This window comes from Engystomops pustulosus, chromosome 1, assembly GCF_040894005.1.
Source record: "Engystomops pustulosus chromosome 1, aEngPut4.maternal, whole genome shotgun sequence".
Taxonomy (NCBI): domain Eukaryota; kingdom Metazoa; phylum Chordata; class Amphibia; order Anura; family Leptodactylidae; genus Engystomops; species Engystomops pustulosus.
In genome coordinates, this window is record NC_092411.1 from 176,560,844 (window position 1) to 176,583,728 (window position 22,885).

Genomic DNA, 22,885 nt, shown 5'->3' on the forward strand with positions numbered 1-22,885 from the left:
GTTGCTTGGGTGGAACAACTGTGAGTCGGATGGGCTTTTATATTGCTGTTGCACACTGTATGGTTGTCATTATATTGCCCCTTATTATGAATTACTGACCTCCTGTGCATTGTGGCACCTGGTTTGTGCAATCTTGTGTCTCTCCTGTAGCCATCCTTTTATGCATATACGTTTTTATCATGTGATGTAATTAATAAAGGTTATCAATTTATTTCTTAAATACATTGTATGGTGTACTTTATCCCCATTGCTCTAGTTCCTCGTGTTGTTATATATAAAAATGTAAAGTATGGGAAATGTTATTCAGCAACTTATTTAGGTGGTAAATCTAACTGCCTGAAAACACAATGGGGGACATTTACTTAAAGTGTCGGTGTCTGCATTGGCTTTGTTACCGACCTGCTTTCGGAAAGAAGATGCACATTTAATATTGTAGAGCTGTGCAGAGACATTTCTGGCGCCGAGACCATTTTCTGTCCCTGGGACCAAAATCTGTCCCGAGCACCAGAAATGTGTCCAACAGTCCCTGCTAGACCAGTTTTCTTTTGGTCTACTTTCCGCCAGTTTACAGCGCCCAAAAAGGGCTGCGACACATATTAATTGTGTCTGAGTTTCCACTCCGCCAAAGCCACGCCCCTTTTCGGAGAAGAGTCGGAGCAGACGGAAAAAGTCATTTTTTCTGTCCCCGACAGCTAATAAATAGGTCTGAGAGCAGAACATGTGGTGAGAGCGACACAAAACTGGCGGAAACACCATAGTAAATGTCCCCCAATGATTTTGAATTTCGAAAATGGCTAATTTTTCAAACAATTCATTATTTTTTCTTTTTTTGTAAATAAAGCGACTCCAAAAAAATGGGGCAGAGCCTTAATGAGGACCTGTCACCCTGAAAAACTAAAGTAAGCAGCTCCTATTGCTAAAAAAAAAATGCAGCACTGTTACAATGTTAGCATTATTGCCTCGAGAGCAGTCCAGTGTACAGCGCTGCAGTGTTTGTTAGCGTTATTGGAGGTTTCTTTTAGTAAGCAGCTCCTAGTGCCGTTTTTCAGGGTGACAGGTCCTCTTTAAAGAGAACCCATCATGCAAAAAAAAACCCTTAATCTAAATATATTTTCATAAACTGCCATTAGAAAGCATTGCCACTTTCCCTTCATTGTCCCTCTACATGCCTGTAAATCTAAGCAATGAGGTCCTCAAGCTGTATGCAAATGACCTGTGAAATGTCCAATGAAGCATTAGCATATTCAAGCTGTCCAGCTTATTCATGAGTGGGAGGCACAGCCACACCCCCCAGTGCTTGACTGACAGCCTGTGTAATGATGTGAGGCTGTATAATGATGTGATGGCTGCTCCATGTGCTTGCTGGTGGCCACGCCCCCTGCAGCCTGTGTGTGCATGTGTGTGTATATAGGAGAGATACAACAGCTCAAGGCAGCCATGTTATAGCAGAACATGTCTCTGTGTATTAGGAGGATGCAGCATGTCAGCAGATGCAGCATACACACTAGCAATGCTTTACTATACATTACATACAGACATGAGCAGGGGGAGGAGAGGGGAGGGGTAACAGGGGTGACATCACTGCCTCTGACCATGTGACCAGCCTCATTTACATAATAAAGAATAGATGATTTTATAATGATTAATGTATGAAATAACTAGATAAAGGCTGTGATGGGATACTTGTGAGCTGCTCCAACAGGTAGTAGTGACAGGACTAGTGACACAGACCTGATGACAGGTGTCCTTTAAGCTATAAACTGGCTGCGTCCTTAAAAGACACCTGTCATCAGGTCTCTGCCACTTGTCCTGTCACCTCTACCTGTTGGAGCAGCTCACAAGGATCCCATCCCAGCCTTTATCTAGTTATTTCATACATTATTCATTGTAAAATCATCTATTTTTTATCATGTAAATGAGGCTGGTCACATGGTCAGAGGCAGTGATGTCACCCCTGTTACCCCTCCCTCATCCTCCCCCTGCTCATGTCTGGGTGTAATGTATAGTAAAGCATTGCTGGTGTGTGTGCTGCACCTGCTGACATGCTGCATCCTCCTAATATACAGGTGAGAGACACAGACATCAGCTACACATGAATCTGACATGTTCTGCTGTAACATGGCTGCCTGGAGCTGCTGTATCTCTCCTATACACACACACATGCACACACAGGCTGCAGGGGGCGCCAGCACCAGGAAGCACATCATTATTCAGCCTCACACCATTTTACAGGCTGTCAGTCATGCACTGGGGGTGTGGCTGTGCCTCCCACTCATGAATAGAGTGGACAGCATGAATATGCTAATGCTTCATTGGACATTTCACAGGTCATTTGCATACAGCTTTAGGACCTCATTGCTTAGGTTTACAGGCTTGTAGAGGGACAATGAAGGGATAGAGGCAATGCTCTCCAATGGCAGTTTATGAAAATATATTTAGTTTAGGGGTGTTATTTTGCATGACGGGTTCTCTTTAAGGAGTTAAGCTCTCACTATTTTATAGGGGTTATCCAGGAAATATGAATATTTAGAAATATATTCACTGCTAAACAAGGTTAGTCACAAACTTCTTCCCACTTTCCCTCTCCTGAAAATCAAAGTGTCACAGCTTTGTCACTTCTTGTCCAGTAAATGGTATCAGAACGCAAGAGGTGAAGCTATGGCCACCACAAAGGTGAGGGAGGGGCAGGTTTGGACAAGAAGAGAAATAGGAGGGGATTGTGTGCAAAAGAGAGGCTTGAGCAAGACAGGAGTGAACTGAAAGAGGCTTCTGAGATTTAGGAAGCAAAAGGGTTGCTGTGTGTCCTGGTGCACAGGACTCGGGAAACACAGCGAGTTGGTGAGGCCTCAGAATAAACATGGATAAAGAGGGAGTCTCCTTTCCCACTGGCATGCTATTAAAGAAAAGGTGCAAAGGGACTGTAGCAGCATTAGTTGACTAGATGCAAAAATACAAAAGAAAAAACAACAGCTTACCATTTAGAAGAAATTCATTCATCTGTAAACGATTTCCATTTCTCAATGTGAATGGTGCCCAGGATCCACCTTGCAAAAGCTGACACCACTTCAGCAGGAAAGTATACCAAGGTAAGCAGATGATCCAGCACTCGCAAAAATAAAAAGCAATCCTTTATTTCATATTTTAAAATAAGTTCATGGCAAAAAATGGAAAATACAAGCCTGTATACATGTTAAAACAGGGTAGAATTACCTACGCGTTTCAGACAAAAGGTCTATGGCCCAAGGACACAGATATACCTTTTGTCCAAAACGTGTAGGTAATTCTACCCTGTTTTAACATGTATACAGGTTTGTATTTTACATTTTTTGCCAAGAACTTATTTTAAACTATGAAATAAAGGATTGCTTTTTATTTTTGAGAGTGCTGGATCATCTACTTACCTTGCTATTAATTGACTAGAGCAGCAGTTCTCAACCTGTGGGTCGCAACCCTTTTGGGGGTTGAAAGAGCATTTCATACATATTTCAGATGATGATGGTCTTAGGGACCAAGACATCACTTCCTTATCCATCTCGAGCTGCTTCTTGAATAATAAAATTTACATGTGTCTTAAAGTGGTATTACCATGAATACAAGATTCTTAAATTTACTCAGAATAACACATTTTCTAATTCTATTAACAAAAATATAGCATTTCACAGGTATAAATCCACCCTGTGCTGGCTGTGTGTTTTATAGGTGAGGTAGCAGAGTGTGTCATTAAGTCTTGTAACCATCTCATGTCTCTTCTTAGAATGCAAGCAGAATTTGATGGCTTTTACAGGCATGGGTGCTCCCGGTGCCTCCAGACCCAGCCTGCAAGGTTATTTACCTCCCCTAGCTCCAGTGGCGGTCACCACGGCTCCCGTGGTTTGGCGCATGCATGCCCTTTTCCTAGGGCGCGCGTGCACCGACTTGCTGAGTTTAAAGGGGCAAGCGGGTTGATATTGGTGCTGGCCGCCTTCCCTGATAAATTCCCTACCGGATCTTTGTGCACTATGCCTGAAAAGAGGCTTTGTTCCATGCCCTTGGCGAGTTATCCTGATTTCCCATTGTGACCTCGATTCCGTTCCTGACTCTGATCCTGTGCTGCCTGTCCTGACCTACAGCTACGTCCTGGATTCTGATCCTGTGCTGCCTATCTCGACCTTCTTCCTGTTCCTGATCACGAGTTTGCCTCACGATTCTGTACCTCGCCTTGGCTGCCACCACAGACAAAGTCACGCCTGTGGGACAATCTGGTGGTACCACACCGCAGCAAGTCCAACTCACTTTGCAGTGGGCTCTGGTGAGAATCGGGTGCCACTTAGACTCCGTTCCCAGGTGTCAGCTTACGTTATCATCCGCGGTGGTCAAGAGGAACCACTACCACTGATCCTGACTGTAAGATTCAGCCATGGATCCCGCCAAGGTTCCCCTATCTGAACTGGCTGACCTTACCACCATTGTGGTCCAACAGTCTCAACAGATTGCCGCGTAAAGACAGCAACTTGCACAACTCACCGCCACATTGCAGCCATTGTTGGCTACTCAGCACCAGAGTCCAGTACCACCTGATACTATGGCTGCATTGTCTACTGCTGAGCCCAGACTGTGTCTTTCCAAGCCGTCCAAATATGATGGTGAGGCCAAGTTATGCAGAGTCCCGTATCCAGAACGAGGTGGTGACTGGCACAGACTAATATTGCAAAAAGAAGCAAGATGGATTTATGTCCTTGATACCATTGCTCCGAAGGGTTTGAATGAATAGCGCAAGAGGAGTTCCGAAATAGTTAAATATACAATCTTATAACATACTGGATTACGGGGCCTATTACGGAGTAACTACGTATGGGCACAAGTTATAAAATTGCTTTACCGTGCACTTACATGTCATCAATTGGTTTAACTTTCTATTTACCTGCTACAGAGTCCAGCGATACACAAGTGGTTTTAATTATCTACACGAGGATGCGAGAATGAGCGTCTCCGAGCCTGAATTTGCGCATGCGCACTGATACCCGGCCGGTCTGGAAACTGTCTCCATTGCGGTCCACTGCAGCACACATTGCTGCCGACCAATGAGATGCCTGGAGTAGCGCCAGCCAATCGGGTAGTGGGTAGGGTAGGGCTATCAGTTTAAATGGGCAAAAATATGTTCCAATGCCGCTTACCTACTGCCATACCGCTCATTAGGGTCTGGGGGCTAGGTGTACAGCATGCCCTGCACATTTATTGCACTTCAAACTAGTGCACTTTCCTCTTTTTAGCTACCTCAGCACGCAAGTCCCTCTGAAGATTCTACTTTGATGAAACACAGGGGGGGAAGCATAAGGCCACAGGGAAAGTCTTGGTACTGTCACGGGCACGGTTGCTCCTGCGATCCATATCCCCAGTTAGAGGCGCTCCACCCGGTGCCTCCAGACCCCGCCAGGGGCGGTCTCCGTGGCTCCTGCAGTCTGCCGCGATTATCCTCGTCTCCTAGGGCGCGCCGGCTCCCTGAGATTTAGAGGGCCAGCGTGCCAATAATTGTCGCTGGCCGCCTACCTTCACTGATAAATTCGCAGCCCCTTCCTGTGCATCTTTGTGCTCTATCCCTGAGAGAATGCTTTGTTCCATGCCCTTTGTGATTATCCTGATTTCCGTTGTGACCTCAATTCAGTTCCTAACTCTGATCCTGTGCTGCCTGTCTCGACCTCCTGTCTGTCCCCGACCACGAGTTTGCCTTTTGATTCTGTACTTCGCCTTGGCCGCCATCACGGACAAAGTCAAGCCTGTGGAACGACCTGGTGGTACCACGCCGCTTTGCGTTGGGCTCTGGTGGAAACTGGTTCCAAATGTCGGCTTACGTCATTGTCCAGGGGGGTCTAGAGGATCCTCGACAACTGATCCAGACAATGGCACTATGTAAATAAAGATTATTATTATTATCTGTCTCATCCTTCTTTTTCTATGTGTCAGGTAACAGTAGAATAGTAGAATGTTCAGAAGTTACCATATATACTCGAGTATAAGCCAAGATTTTCAGCACAAAAATGTGCTGCAAAAACCTAACTCGGCTTATACTCGAGTCTATTGAAAAAACAAAACAAAATGTGTACTCACTATTCGAAGTCCCCCAGCAGGTCCTCTTCTATCCATCGACATTCTCACAATGTCAGCCGCTCGCTGACCTTCTAGTGTGTGACGTCACGGTACTTGCGACAGACCGCGTGGGGACACAGAGCCGAAGCCGGATTATTGATGGATAGAAGAGGCTCGCGGGGCAACGAAAGGTGAGTACACATTGTTTTTTTTTTTTTTCTAATATGCAAATGAGCTGCAGGCTGTTATACTGCGGACAGGGGGCTGCTGGCTATTGACCATAAGGGTCTTTGGATACATGAGGCTTTAACAGTTCCCGTCAGCGTTGTAAGGTGATTTCCAAAGGATATGAGGCTTTGTTTCCAGCGCTAGCATGGAGTGAGTAACACAGAAAAGACATACTGTCCTTACTGAACATCAACTCAAGACTGTTTATTTTTGGCACGGAGACACTTATATAGAAAATCATAAGACACTTTGCATAAGGCGTGCAAGTACACAAAGGGGCATTACTATTGGGTGGTTTGACCCCAATCCAATGCAACACTATTGGATGCAAGCACACAAAGGAATGTAGAACCATTGGCTGTCTTCACACAAAAAAAATGCCCAGGTACTCCCCTGAATACCTTCCCCTAGGTGGTAAGCGCTAAGTCTTTGTGTTTTCCACTTTACCTTGTAAAACTATAGAAAAGAATCGCTAGGCGGGTTATGTGAAATGTATGCTCAGTCTGAAAATTGTGAACAGTGTGTGCAACATGGCGTCCAAGACCAATGTGATCTTCTTAATACTATATACACTCACCGGCCACTTTATTAGGTACACCATGCTAGTAATGGGTTGGACCCCCTTTTGCCTTCTGAACTGCCTCAATTCTTCGTGGCATAGATTCAACAAGGTGCTGGAAGCATTCCTCAGAGATTTTGGTCCATATTGACATGATGGCATCACACAGTTGCCGCAGATTTGTCGGCTGCAAATCCTTGATGCGAATCTCCCGTTCCACCACATCCCAAAGATGCTCTATTGGATTGAGATCTGGTGACTGTGGAGGCCATTTGAGTACAGTGAACTCATTGTCATGTTCAAGAAACCAGTCTGAGATGATTCCAGCTTTATGACATGGCGCATTATCCTGCTGAAAGTAGCCATCAGATGTTGGGTACATTGTGGTCATAAAGGGATGGACATGGTCAGCAACAATACTCAGGTAGGCTGTGGCATTGCAACGATGCTCAATTGGTACCAAGGGGCCCAAAGAGTGCTAAGAAAATATCGAGACTCATCAGACCAGGCAACGTTTTTCCAATCTTCTACTGTCCAATTTCGGTTAGCTTGTGCAAATTGTAGCCTCAGTTTCCTGTACTTATCTGAAAGGAGTGGCACCCGGTGTGGTTTTCTGCTGCTATAGCCCATCTGCCTCAAAGTTCGACGTACTGTGCGTTCAGAGATGCTCTTCTGCCTACCTTGGTTGTAACGGGTGGCGATTTGAGTCACTGTTGCCTTTCTATCAGCTCGAACCAGTCTGCCCATTCTCCTCTGACCTCTGGCATCAACAAGGCATTTCCGCCCACAGAACTGCCACTCACTGGATGTTTTTTCTTTTTCGGACCATTCTCTGTAAACCCTAGAGATGGTTGTGTGTGAAAATCCCAGTAGATCAGAAGTTTCTGAAATACTCAGACCAGCCCTTCTGGCACCAACAACCATGCCATGTTCAAAGGCACTCAAATCACCTTTCTTCCCCATACTGATGCTCGGTTTGAACTGCAGGAGATTTTCTTGACCATGTCTACATGCCTAAATGCACTGAGTTGCCGCCATGTGATTAGAAATTAAGTGTTAACGAGCAGTTGGACAGGTGTACCTAATAAAGTGGCCGGTGAGTGTACTGTGGACAGGGGTCTGGCTATATACGGGGAGGAAGGGGCTGCAGGCTATATACTGGGGACAGGGGACTGATGGCTATTTACTGTGGACTGGAGGCTGCTGGCTATATATGGGAGACAGAGGGCTGATGGCCATATACTAGGGGGGGGGTGCAGTGGCTGCTGGCTATATACTGGGGGGCAAGGGGCAGGCTATATATTGGGGAAGGGGCTTCTGGCTATATGCTGGGGGGCATAGGCTGCTTTCTATATACTTAGGGGCAGGGCTGCTGGCTATATACTGGGGGACAGGGGCGGCTGGACATATACTGGGGGCAAAGGGCTGGCCGTATACTAGGGGCATGAGCTGGCAGGTTATATACTAGCCTTATACTCCAGTCAATAGGTTTTTCCAGCTTGTACTCGAGTTAGCTTATACTCGAGTATATACTGCAAATGAAAGTGTAGATAAACTCTGTACCCTGATAATATAAACATACGTGTCTGCTCAGCTACTGCCCACCCACATTGCAAAGTAAAGGGGTTAAAATTATCATCACTAGGGGATTCAAATTTGAGAACCTTATTTTATAAGAAAACCCCTTTAAAAGAGAGTCTCCAAATCAATCTGATCCTAATAACCTTATATTATTTTCTAAAGCTTAACCTATGTTTTGCATATAGTTGTATATATCCTATATTAGGTATATGTGTGAGTTTTGTGGGGAGAGAGGACCAAACCAGAAGGAGAGCATAATGGAAACAAAATCTGGAAGGTTATCATTCCTTTCCCACAGGGTTACATTTACAGTAGGCTTATGTCATGTTTCCGTTAAATATAATGGTAAAAAAGATTTGTAATGGAAGGGCACAGTGATGTGAACTGACGCTTACCACTTATGACCAACTCAGCTACCTAAACATGATGAATTGTAGCTTTCTGCCCTAGCTCTTTTTAAATCTTTGTTCTATAATAAACTGAACGCAAAGTATACATCATCCAACAGTTCCATTCTATTCTACTGTACATTGCACTTAATAAAGACATGAGGGAAGATGTATCAGAAGTGTCCTAGTTGTCCAGGGCAAACAAACAGAGATCAGCTTTCATTTCCCCACAGCTGTTAATAAAATCAAAGCTGAGCTCTGATTGGTTACTGTGTACTGAGACACATCTGATAAACCTCTCCCAGTGTGTGGATGAAATTAGCTAGATAAAATGATTAGAACAAATTAACTGGTTCGCGACCGCCTGCCGTGTATTCACGGCAGCGTTCGGGTCCCGCTTCATGGAGAGGGCTCACGGGCTGAGCCCTCTCCATAGCCGGTAAGTCTTTGCTGCATATTGCAAGCACCGATCACGGGTGTTATCACAGCGATGGCTGCCGGCAAAGCTGCCGGCAGCCTCAAAAAGATAGCGGCGCATGGGCGCCGCCATCTTGCCTAGGATCGTTGCTCCCCGTGACGTCATCGGGGAGTGGCGATCCGAGGCTATTTCGTTTTAAACCCTTCATTACAATGTGCCGATAGCACATTGTAATGAATGAGGAGGAAAATCCCCATATACTGCCATACTGTAGTATGGCAGTATATGATAGGATCGATCAGACAACCTAGGGTTAAAGTATCCTAGGGAGTCTGAAAAATAGTAAAAAGAAAAATAAAAAAAAGTAAAAAAAAAAAAAAATTATAATAAAAAAACCTAAAAATTAAAATCACCCCCCTTTCCCTAGAACTGACATAAATATAAATAAACAGTAAAAATCATAAACACATTAGGTATCGACGCGTCCGAAAATGCCCGATCTATCAAAATATATTAACGTTTTTTCAATGCGTTTAACCCCGTAACGGAAAATAGCGCCCAAAGTCGTAAATGGCACTTTTTTGCCATTTTGAAAAATATAAAAAAATCTATAAAAAGTGATCAAAAGGTTGTACAGTCCTAAAAATGATATCATTGAAAATATTATCAAATGTCGCAAAAAATGACACCACCCACAGCTCCTTACACCAAAGTATAAAAAAGTTATTAGCGCCAGAAGATGGCAAAATCAAAAAAAAAAATTTTGTACAGGAGGTTTTAATTTTTGTAAATGTATGAAAACATTATAAAACCTATACAAATTTGGTATCCCCTTAATCGTACCAACCCAAAGAATAAAGTAGTCATGTCATTTGGGGCGCTCAGTGAAAGCCGTAATATCCAAACCCACAAGAAAATGGCGCAAATGCGTTTTTTCACCATTCTTACTGCATTTGGAATTTTTTTCCCGCTTCCGACTACATGGCATGGAATATTTAATACCATCACTATGAAGTGCCATTTGTTACGCAGAAAACAAGCCGTCACACAGCTCTTTATGTGTAAAAATAAAAAAGTTATAGATTTTTGAAGGTGGGGAGTGAAAAATGGACATGAAAAAACAGGAAAGGGCTCTGTCCTTAACCATTTAAGGTAAAACAGCTATTGCGAAAAGTATACATATCCAGGCAGCTATATTCCAGCTATTCACAGTGATACAATACTATGTAATAACAAAGAGAAATGGCTACGCCAAAATGGCTCCCACGTGGCTACAAATTCACAGTTTGACCTCTGCCGTTTGAAGTGGTAAGGTTAATGGATTGTACCAAAAATCTACACGTAAGGGACTTTGATTGAGTCACTGTAAATTTCAAAGCAATAAATAAGATTTCTGCTTTATTTAAAATCTGGATGCCAGATATAAAATCTAACAGGGCATTATCATGTTTATAGAAGAAGATAACAGGAAGGCATGAGAGAGATGCTGTACTTGTGATTATGCGATAACCCCCCACGGACCAGTTAAAGTGGCAGCTTCCAAGCCGGGAGATAGAGGCGCGGAAAGATGGCGGTGAGTGTGAAACGTTTTGGGGCTTACTGAGGGGAAATGTGTGTTGTTTATTAGGGCAGCGCTGTGGTAAAAATCATTAGCAGTAAAAGCAACGCCACAGCTCGGACTAGAGATGCGACCGCTGCCGCGTGCAGTGTGCATGACCGGCACCATTGTGGGTCAGGCAGCCGCATGCTGCCTTCTGTGCTCATGAACCTGTCATATGAGGACTCCTGCTATGTGCAGAACAGTGTAGATGAAACTGACGTTAGGTTATCAATAAGTCTTTAGTCATGCAATATTATATTATTGCCATTAAGAAATTATAAGGAATTATAACAAGGGTGAGCCAAAATGAACACCAGAAGGGAAGGTTTAGGCTGGTTGTGCGCCATGACATTTTATCCTGAGTCTTCCTCAGTTTTACTGCAGAAATGATGAGGATGAACTTGGTTGTAGTAAAGTGTGATGAGTTCACTTCCGCGTCCAGGCTGAACAGATCCATGTAGAGTTTGTTGTGACGATGTGCCGTAAGGGGTTAAATGTCTTTGTGCCACTGATATCACACCACCATCATGTAGACCACCATCTCCATGTCTTCAGCCTACAGCTTACTGAATAAAATGTATTAACTGTTTACGGTGAAAGGGGATAAATGAATATACCAAGTCTGATACGGGTTGTAGCGTCAAATCAAGATTATGGGACATTGAACAGGGACATTCCATCAGTATTCATTCTCTATAGGAGGATCAAAGGGCATAATTGCAGTCCTTGGCTTTCTACATCAGTCCTATTAGGAATGAAAGGAGCTGCATGTGTGGCCTGCTGCTTTGTTTCCCTGGAACCCTATTTTTCTCAGTTGGGCTCTAGTCAGACCCCATCAACCAGCAAATTATGGCCTAATGTATGTATACACAACTTTTATTTTACTTTTTACATCTGGCATTAATCAGACATCTAAACGGCTGTGTGCCGATGTCCATGGGAAGTGACTGGCACAAAAAGGGCAGGAATAGGATCTACCTTATCTTTTATGGTGCAGGCAGTTGGCATGTTCATGGTATAGTGATCTATGTAGAAAGAGAAATCAATTCTGTTTGTTCAGCTTAACTCACTGCCAACACGTGTGCATGTGGTTTTATTCTGTCAGTCAGTGTGATACCAATTTTTTCATTTTATTTTTTTTTATTTCTTTGCTAACAATGTAGAATAAGACAGCTTTTATCACCTTGGTGGTATGTGGTCTTGGGAGGGAGATCATCTTACCAGAAGTTTCTAGGAATCAGTGTTGCATTGTACCAAAACAAAACAAACCCTCAAAGTGACCCATTTCGAAAAGTTTGAGTCCCAAAGGGGTTCATGTAGAAAATTGTGCTGTCCATATGTAGTCCAAAATTCATAAGACTGCGTTTTCATATTCATATTCAACACATGCATGAAAATCTGAACACACTAAGATCTGAATTTTCTGTGACACAGAGCTCGATAATAATAAACGCACACAAATTACGCTACACAGCACTTGCCAAATCAGTCCCTGTCCCCATGGGGCTCACAATCCTGTATGTTTTTGAGTGTGGGAGGAAACCCACGCAAACACGGAGAGAACATACAAACTTAATCATAGTTTATACTAAGAACATTAGCAACTGTTTGGCATCCCCGTTTTGCGTGGAAACAGATACTACATATATTAGTTATAACTATGATGCATGGAGTCCCATCATGCTCTTACTTTTATTAACTTCACTAAATGATTACTATGACTGGCTGTCACAGTGATCATTTTCCAGGAAACCACTTTAAATGGTCTCTGGAAATGTAACTTGGGGGGGGGGGGGGTGACGACTGGGGGGATGGGAAGGTCTCCGGGAGAGGCACTGATACCAGAATTTGAAATTTGATACAAAGTGAAGTATCATGATTCTTGACCCCAAAACGATACTTTGCCATGAAGAAAAAACTTTTTCGGGTATTTGCACACGCTAGCTGAACGGCCGCCGGATGTACTCCAGTGGTAATTCCACAAATCTTGCACAAGTATCAGAAACCAGGCGCAAGGCATTTCTGACAGGGCCGTAGAGTCAGTGATAATATAATGGCATAATTTTGTAAAAACTAACTTATAATATGCATCATTTTAAAAACTTTAGTTTTTGTTTTTTTTTTAAATCAGGGCATAAGAAACTAAAAGAAGATGTTAAAGTGGCTAACACCAGTATGTCAGTGTACTGGGTTTACAATTCTTGATCTTAGTGGTAGATTTCCTATAATTATAGGCTGTATTTAAAAAAAAGAAATAACAATGTAGTAATATATTGAGAGACATCTTAGATGGATCTCTTATCTATTTCCCTATATTAGGTTTGCAATGGATTACAACTGAAATGAAGCTCTTTGGCTACATTCACATCGGCAACTCCTCACATATGCCCCTCTCCATAGTAATATGTGGCACACGGCCGCATATTCCAACTAAAGATAGGACATGTCCTATCTTTCCGTCTGCGGAGCAGCACGGTACCACACGTGTGCTGCACTGTATCGCTTCCGTACATCGCCGTGCGCCCATTGACGGCTATGGGGGGGCGCGTATATATGTCCCCCTTACGTGTGTGTGAATGTAGCCTTAGTAAATGCTTCCATGGCCAACAGTGTAGCAAATAGCTCTCTGGTAATGCTCTTGTCTATGATGCTGAGACTAGAGGGTTCGAATTCTGTTGGACCATATTCAATTAATGTGATGATAATAGGGATTTGTTAAGGGGAATCCACCCTGGCACGGGGAATGGCTATACAGGGGGTCCCCTACTTAAGAACACTTGACTTGCATACGACCCCTAGTTACAAACTGAGCACTGGATATTGGTAATTGACTGTACTTTAGCCCTAGGCTGCAATAAACAGCTATAACAGTTATCACAGGTGTCTGTAATGAAGATTTATTGTGAAATCTGATTGTTATGACAACCCAACATTTTTAAAATCCAATTTTCACAGAGACCAAAAAAGTTCTGTCGGGGATTACAATGATAAAATATACACTTCTGACTTGCATACAAATTCAACTTAAGAACAAACCTACAGACCCTATCTTGTATGTAACCCGGGGACTGCCTGTATATGGAAAGATTGGTTCCTCTACTAACCTGTGCTTGGGTTGGTTCCTCCACTGGCTAGTGAATCCCCAGCAGCAGACATTAAGGAAAGTCTTTTGGGAACCCTAGCTAAGGGATTGAGGGACCCCAGTTCTCCTTCCTCAGGCACTGGTGTGGGTCTGAATGAAATCTATGCGGCTTACAGTTAAATGGCCTGGCAAGTAGTTAAAATTGATGTGGCAAGATGCAGATGTTTTTTCTGCAAATCTGCTGTACAGGAATATACCCTAGAATTGAGTGGGCGTGTGTCTACAGATTTTTGTCATTTCTCACAAAATATTGCTTGATATTTGCAAACTTGGTTTTACAATATGGACCACATTTATTTTCATATTTCCCATTGCCAAATAAGTTCTAACAATTATTTTATTTTAATAATTTGTGTATAAGGATAAGGAAAAGAAGAAAAAGGAAAGTATCCTTGACCTCTCCAAATACATTGACAAAACCATTCGAGTGAAGTTCCAGGGTGGTAGAGAAGGTATGGTTTTTATATTTTAAAGATGTTAAACCAAATTTATAAATGAATAGAGAATGTAATACTAGTAAACCTTGTAATATACTTCATCAGGTAAAACAGCTTCTCTGCCTTTTTTTTTCTGCTCCTTCTTTCTCCTTCAGTGAGCAGTATACCTAAACTCTTATACACAGCATAGAGATGAGGAAAAGGATAATGATAAACTCTTCCCATACCTAGAAAATATTTCACTTGATGATTCAGCTGCTCTGTGAGGAGATTAGACTATATTTAAGGTTCCTGTATCTCTTAGATGTCAGTGGAGTACAGGACAGCGTGGTCCTGGTAGCAGAAATACAATGTGTTGCACGAATGAAACTGCTCCATATGAGAAATATGGTATAAAGTTAATGCACATAGTCTATCCGAAGAAACTTTAGTTCAATGTATCTGAGGACAGAAAGATTATAGAAATTTAGCATGTTATTTTTAAAGGAAACCTACCATTTCAAATGGTCGGTGTAAGCTGTAAACACCGAGCACCAGCTCAGGGTGAGCTGGTGCCGGTGCTTAGTTTCGTTAGTGTTATAAACCGCGGTATCGCGGTTTTAACACTTTTTAAACTTTATAGCAGAAACTGCTTCGGCGTTGCGCGCGCACGGTCGCGCAGCGCCGAAGCAGCTTCTGCTATAAAGTTTAAAGTGTTAAAATCGCGATACCGCGGTTTATAACACTAACGAAACTAAGCACCGGCACCAGCTCACCCTGAGCTGGTGCTCGGTGTTTACAGCTTACACCGACCATTTGAAATGGTAGGTTTCCTTTAAATATGAGTTTATAGTTGCTGATTGAAAAGCAGGAGAAGAGAAATCAAATATTTGAGAATTGCTTGCATTTTTTATCCTTTTGCATTTTATTATAAATAAATATACTAGTTTGAAGATAACTTCCCACAAATGTAACCATGTTGTCCCTTACAAACAAGACAGCTGTCCTTGGATACAACCTACCCTGGGAGCAGTGGACGCACATGTGTTATTGAGGCTCCCGACCAGCTTGATTACTGTAGAATGTCTGTGGGACATGCAGTAAATCCCATCCATTTCATATGCAAACACTACTTGTTTATTTGTGCAATATCATTCTAAGGGACCATATGACTACATTTGTGAGAAATTATCCTCATATGGGTCTATTTTTTTATTAATATCCAATTTAGGGAAGGAGTTGTCTTTTGAAGAGGTTTCGCTGTATTGTGTGTATGTATGTATGTATGTAAAATAAAATAGGAAAAAAACCCTGTACCTGAAAAGTTGTTTATATTGCCCAACGCAACCGATCGCAGGATTTTCAAGTACAAACACTTGAAAACCCGAAACAATTATAGGCAAAAAAGTTGACTTTTTTACTCTCCAAATCTCCCCCAGACTAAGTTAGGAATTTATTTTGGCTGAATAAAACTTTAATGTGGCATTTTGTTAACTTGTTATGCAATTTTATTAACTAATCAAAAACATTTTATTTGTTGACAGCAAGTGGAGTTTTGAAAGGTTTTGATCCTCTTTTGAATCTTGTATTAGATGGCACCATAGAATATATGAGAGGTGAGTGTCAACTGTTGATAAATGTACCGTATAAGCCGAGACCCCCTAATTTCAACACTAAAACCTGTGAAAACCTATCGACTTGAGTATAAGCCTAGTATATAACCTGCCAGATCATGCCCCAGTATATAGCCAGAAGCCCCTTCCTCCCAGTATGTCGACAGCCAGCTCATGTTGCCCCTCAGTATATAGCCTGTAGGTTAAAAAACTAAATGTGTACTCTCCTTCCAACGCGCCCCCCGGTCCTCCTCTATCAATTGATCGGCTCCGTGTCCACGTGCGGTCTGTTGAAGGCCCTATGACGTCAGCTGCTCGCTGACTCCATAGTGTCTGCCCTCCAAGGGGATCTCTTTGACAACCACTCTTCCCTGCACCCAAACAGCAAAAACAAAATTGAAGAAGCTTTCCACTCACCACGCTCTAACAGTGTTTATGAATGGATTGCTGTGTGTGTGTGCATATACAACAAAACAGCAGAACTGCACATAAAAAGAATTTCTGGTGTGTTATTATGGGAATTTTGAAAAACAAAGGATTGGTTTCACTGGGTACCCAATCTTATTACTCATCCTGTAATTACACGATACATCACTTGTGAGTAACCCCTTCTGTATTTCCATTAATTATCATTTGTTCTAAATCAACACATATTCGCCATGTTTAATTACTGATATAACTATTGTTTAAAATTTATAAACTCAAACGCGTGAAAAAATATACAGTATCACAGATATAATATACATTAACTATATGATTCAATAACCTTATCCCCTATTAATATAAGTAATAGGCCCCATGCAAAGGGTTCAAATAATAATGAGGAGGGGGAAGAGGCTGGATATATATATATATATTATAATACAATATATATATAAAACCCACTGCATATTATGTAAAAAAAACACCTCTCATACTGCCAAATACTCAGACACTCTTGTCTAGCTCAATGAATCGCATACAAGCTTTTCATCATTTTTGTAGTCTCCATTCATATGGGCATCTTCTATAAAATATGATCAGTACGTCCTGGTCTGTTGGGATATGGACTATGACACTATGCAACATAGACATATATGATGTGTCAAAGCAGGTTTATATTACAGAAATATGACCATCATCCTAAAAAGGGCTTAAAGTAGCCCTTATCTTAAAAGGGCTTTTTATGCTTCTGTCAGTCTTTGGAAGGACTGACGTTTTGGGCTTATAAGTTTCCCTTATATACAAATGCAGATAGAAGACTGTTCAGTCACGTCAGAGTAGAGATTAGCGGGCCTCCTACTACCCAGACATATTGCCGGATTTGTGTCAGTGCTGCCAATCCGGCAAATTGATGCCCGGCTGTGTCAATTTTCTGGATTGGCAGCACTGGCACCAGTCCTGAAATAGTCCTGCATGTGTGGGACGCACATGAACCCTGGACCTGAACATTAAAGGCAATCCTGCTCATCTCTATTTCAGAGGGGACCTTTGTCAAGTTTCTTTTTACTCACTTTGGTTGTGTTAGTCATTTGGTTAGATGATAGACAGAAACTGAATGTTGTGTCTGTACAGAGCTGAAGAATATTTTGCTAGAAGCATCAGGAAAAAAAAAACGAATAAAGTATCCATTTCTTGTTCCTCATCAGATCCAGATGATCAGTACAAGTTGACAGAAGACACACGGCAGCTTGGACTTGTTGTATGTAGAGGGACATCTGTGGTTCTTATCTGCCCACAGGATGGCATGGAGGCAATTCCAAACCCTTTTATTCAGCAACAAGAGGGTTGACTTTCTTCCTGGGCCCAAATATCCAGAGATTCCGTACTTCAAGTTGAAGATCTTTCTTTCTTTTTTTCTCTCTCTCTTTTTCTTTCATTTTTTTTTTTAATGGAAATTTCTTTAGTGATGGCAGAAATAAGCCATTTTAAGCAAGTGAAGACTTGCTGTAAGAGATAATACATAGTTTTTGTTTACACGTTGTCATTCTTTATTATGAGAGATTTATTTGTGCTCTTTTGGGATAATACTTTTTTGTGCATTAAAATAGAAACCATTCAGTTAAAATAAACATATGCTAATAAGTCAGTCCCATAAAGCGCAGCTATTTTGGCTACAATTCGCATCACTTATCTGTTCTCCACTTATGCAATGGGTTATCATTGCAATGGTTTTCAAGTAATCTTATCAATAGTCCAGTTTTTTAATTTCTCTCATGGCCCGGAAATTACATAATAATAAAACTTATTTATTTCCAGAACGGCACCTACTGCTGTACTGCATGTCTCTGTTATGGCTCATAAGGCATGTATCTGCTACATCAAATCAGTATCTGAATGGGGACATTCTGGAAACACTGGCTTGATGCTAATCATTTATACTGCTGTCATTTTTCATTTTTTGGGACACGGGAACATTTAAAAATATATACACCTTAGATCAGTGATTTTCAAACTTTTTTGAGCCGCGGCACACTTTTTATACTTAGAAAATCCTGGGGCACACCACCAACCAAAATAGCACAAAATGACACTAAAACAGACATATTATACATATAGTTAATAATATAGATTCTAAATTTATTTTAACCTGGGCCTGTTTCGATAAACACAAAAGGGATATCCTGGCAGGAATAGTGGAAAGACACACACAAAGCTCTTCCTCTGCAGTTCTCAGTTTCTCCCTGTTTTTAGTATATGGTGCTGATTATTATGTGGCTCATATACTGCAAAATAAAGGGGTACAATGAGAAGTACTATGGCCATGAGGCCAGAGTACAAGTGCCAACTCATATACTCAGCATATGAGCTGGTACTTGTAGTACTCCAGCCTCATGACTATAGTATTTCTCATTTTACATTTCTCATTGTTATATGCAGTATACTGCTGGAGTACTAAAAGTACCAGCTCATATGCTGAGTATTATGCCAACAGTTCATATACTCAGGAAAAAGCTCATATAGTCAGCATTATTGGTGGGCATTACCTTGGCGGTGGGCAAATGCAAGAGTCTCTCCGCTCTCAGGATGATGCGCCGGCCTTGGTGATGTCATTTTGTTGTGCGAGGTTCAAAGCTTGCGCATGTGTTATTGTACACGTCTCCTACATTGTAAGAAGCCGTGACCGCGCATTGCTGGGAAACAAAACACAAGGGGCATCATAGTTTGGGGAACTTTCCCCGCGGCACACCTGACCATGTGTCGCGGCACACTAGTGTGCCACAGCACACTGGTTGAAAATCACTGCCTTAGATAATGGCTTTAAATATTTTTCCAAATGGAGCAGCAGAATTTCCATTCATTTCTCATATCTGTAGGCCCCTAGGGGATAGGGGTATGGTTAAGTTATGCTGTTAGGGGAATACATAATGAAGTGAAAGAGGATGAAATGGCAGTAACCTGAGCCTGCCCCTTTATCACATTGCATGGTGGGCAACATCACTGACTCTGTTGCTCCTCCCCCCACTGTTGCTGGTATTCTCCTTGCTTGGCTGCGCAGTCCAAAGGCATGTGTAGGCGCAGAACTATGATCTTACTGAACATAAATGTTTTACAAAGAGAAAGAGAGGTGCAAAAAGCCATGGAAAGTGAAAAATCTATTCATAATTAAAAAAACAATCCTGCCACTAATTTAAAAATATCAGCTGGTTAAACTGGTAGCCTATAAAGCAGTGATGGCTAACCTTTTAGAGACTGAGTGCCCAAACTGCAACCCATCCCCACTTATTTATCGCAAAGTGCCAACGCAGCAATTCGGACAGTAACTTATCGCAATCTTCTTGCTCGTGCTGTACCACAACTTTTAATGTTACTTAGGAAATCAATATCGTTGACAGAAGGGAAAATTTGGTTTGCCATTGGAGCTTCCCTTGACAACCAAGAGCAGTAGCTCCAATGATAATCCGACCCAGTTCACACAGGATCAGACCCGGATGCTTCACTTTAAAATAACGCTAAACTTGTCACGTCCTGGGCTACCTGGACCTGCAGAAGGATTCCTTAATCTCCTGTCTGGTGAATTCTGTTTTGAGGCAATATTCTGTGTGCCCACTGACAGGGCTCAGAGTGCCACCTCTGGCATCGGTGCCATAGGTTCGCCACCACTGCTATAAAGGGTGTCCCTTATGAAGATGCCACTCAAGAAACCTCTTATAATGGATAAAACCATGGAGCTCCGCAAGAAGTGGAAAAAACATCAATTCACCATGAAGGGGCCATGACCTGGTGCCTTCCTCATCTTCCTAAGGAGTGAAAGAACTTACACTGGGGAAGAAATAACATTTTTGATTTTGCGTAGTTTTGAGTTGCCATTTCTCTCTAGCAGCTTTAGATTATGAAATGTTGATGCAATATATACCTTGTTCTTGTGACTATGGCTCTTATGGTCTTTAGAGCTGTTTACCGTTGGAGCATCCAACATGAATGTACAAGAATACCTCATCGCAGGTATTCACAAAAACAAGGTTTCAGTGACCTGATGGAAAATCTCTACAGCCACAAAATATTACATTAATTTTCAACATATTAGCAATATTGAGTGATAACTAATTTGAGCAGCAATATGACATTTATTCATTAGTTGACTTTCATTTTCAAAATGTCTTTAGTACAATATTGAGTGACGACTAGTGTGAGCAGCATATATTTTGTAAAGGTGGCAAATTCAAATCTCCAAAAGTATATAGGGGTAAATGGGTGTTATTTACAGAATCAGGGCATCAAATATACTTAACACAGAGAAACACTCATTTTGGTGCCTTAAAATTTAAGAACTCTGAGTAGAGTTGTTGAAGAGCCACTAGTGGGGAGTTAGAGAAAGTATAATTGTAAGGTAAGTAATGGATTCAACCTCCACGGGCTGTATGTATACTCATAAAAAAAAGCACGTTCAAACGCCTTTAAATTTTCTCATCTGCATTTTTTGAAAAAATTGTGAAATACTTGGAGAATATAGTCTAGTCAATTGAGACCAAACTCTTTGGATGGCATAATACACACCATGTTTGGAGGCCAAAAGGCACTGCATTTCACCCCCTGCCCTCAAATGTAACAAGACATTCCTGATAAAAAAAAATCTACTTTCTACAGTGTTGTAAAAAAGGTATTTGACCCTTCTGAATTTATTACTATTTTGGTTGTTTGTCACTATTAAATGTTTCAGATTAACAATATTTGAAATCAGATTAGGCAAACATAACACAAGTATACATAAAATGCAAAAAATGTTTTTGTATGAAGCTCTTTCTTAAGGGAAAAAGTAACCTAAACCTTCAAGGCCTTGAGAGAAGAGTAATTGCTCCCTAAACCTAATAACTGGTTGGGCTACTCTTAGCATTTGTTATAACTGACAATGAGTTTGGAAGAATTTTGGCCCATTCATCCTTGTAGTATTGTACAGTCATGATCTATGAACAGTGTCCAAAAATTGACCACACAAAAAGACATAAAGCATACTTTATCTTTACTTCAATATTTCCATTAGTACATCCGTCTTAATAATCTTCTCTTTGTTTCCAAAATACATGTATTGCATATTCCTTTGTTCCAAAAGTATTATATATTACACTTTTCTTTCAATAATTGCTTGCACTAGACAACATTGCCTCGGGACCATGTGAGCTATTCATAGATACTGTTGTGTAATACTCAGTCAGTCCAATGGTACGGTACATATAGTATAATGCGAAAAATAGAACTCACATTAACACGATCCCTGGGGCAGAGACACTATCTCACCTACACGCCAAACAGCGGTCAAGTACGTTCCATGTTAGTGACCTTTCGAGGGACACGCCCTCTTCCTCATGTCTGACAAGAAGCTGAAACACTTTTAAGAGATGGTCCTGGCGCTTGCTGGTCCTTTTTGGGCGCCCTGGAGCCTTTTTGGCAACAATGGAACCTCTCTCCTTGAATTCCTTGATGATACAGTAGATTGTTGACTGAGGTGCGATACTCTTCCCTGTTAGGCCAGTTTTGTGCAGTGCAATGATGACTGCACGTGTTTCTTTAGAGATAACCGATCAGGACCCCAGAGATGCCTGAAGGCAGTGCCTTTAAGATGCCGTCAGTGACGTGTCAGCCTAATACCCTGCAATACATTAGTATTGCAGGCTATTATTATGAACAAGCAATCAGATGATTGCTTGTTCATGTCCCATAGTAAAAAAAAAAAATGTTATTCAATAAAAAATAAGTTTATAAATCGCTAGAAATGCCCATAAGCCCCAAAACATATAAAGAGACTTAACTCTCAAAAAAGTCTAAATCATAACACAAACCCCACATGTATAGTATCCCCGTGTCTGTAACAATCCGAAGAAAATTTTTTAATAATTATTGAACCCGTACGATGAACGCCGTAAAAAAAAACTTTAAAAACCCGCCAAAAATTATGATTTTTACCTATTGAATCCCACAAAAAATGCAATAAAAAGTGATCAACAAAACAGGTATTCCAGAATGATACTTTTACAAAGTACAACATGTCCCGCAAAAAAACAAGCCATCAGCCAGCTCTCTAGCCAAAAAAGTAAAAATGTTATGCCACTTGGAAGATAGGTTTTTTCCCCACATTAGGGATTTATTTGGCAAATTTAGTAAAATCGTATCGACCCATAGAATAAAGATAACATGATTATTAGGCTATACAGTGAACATGAAAAAAAAAAAAAAAAAGTAAAAAATCCAGTACAGAATTGATGCTTTTCTACTCCTGACCTCAAAAAAAAAGTTCCAAAATTTTCAACAATAGGGGATACCAACTCCAAAATGGTAACACTGGAAAAAGCATCTCGTCCTGCAAAAGAAATGCCGTCACATGGCCCCAATAATGAAATAGCAAAAATTTTATAGCCTATAAAAGGGGCCAATGAGGAAACTAAAATCCCGGCAGCTGCG

At 41.4% G+C, this 22,885-nt stretch overlaps 1 protein-coding gene across 3 annotated transcripts in view; it reads left to right on the top strand.

Moving 5' to 3' along the window:
- LSM7 (LSM7 homolog, U6 small nuclear RNA and mRNA degradation associated) overlaps nt 1–18,077 on the top strand; it is a 528,664-nt gene extending 510,587 nt beyond the window's left edge. Inside the window, exons 1-4 of one of the 3 annotated variants that reach the window (XM_072113945.1) lie at nt 10,694–10,811; nt 14,342–14,432; nt 15,941–16,012; nt 17,638–18,077. In XM_072113945.1, the coding sequence (XP_071970046.1) occupies nt 10,806–10,811; nt 14,342–14,432; nt 15,941–16,012; nt 17,638–17,780 (312 nt within the window). In that variant the 5' untranslated portion in view covers nt 10,694–10,805 and the 3' untranslated portion in view covers nt 17,781–18,077. Of the gene's footprint in view, nt 1–10,693; nt 10,812–10,935; nt 10,966–14,341; nt 14,433–15,940; nt 16,013–17,637 lie in introns of those variants that run through there. The other 2 variants (XM_072113944.1, XM_072113946.1) reach the window with 2 other exon arrangements.
- Nucleotides 18,078–22,885: the final 4,808 nt, after the last annotated feature.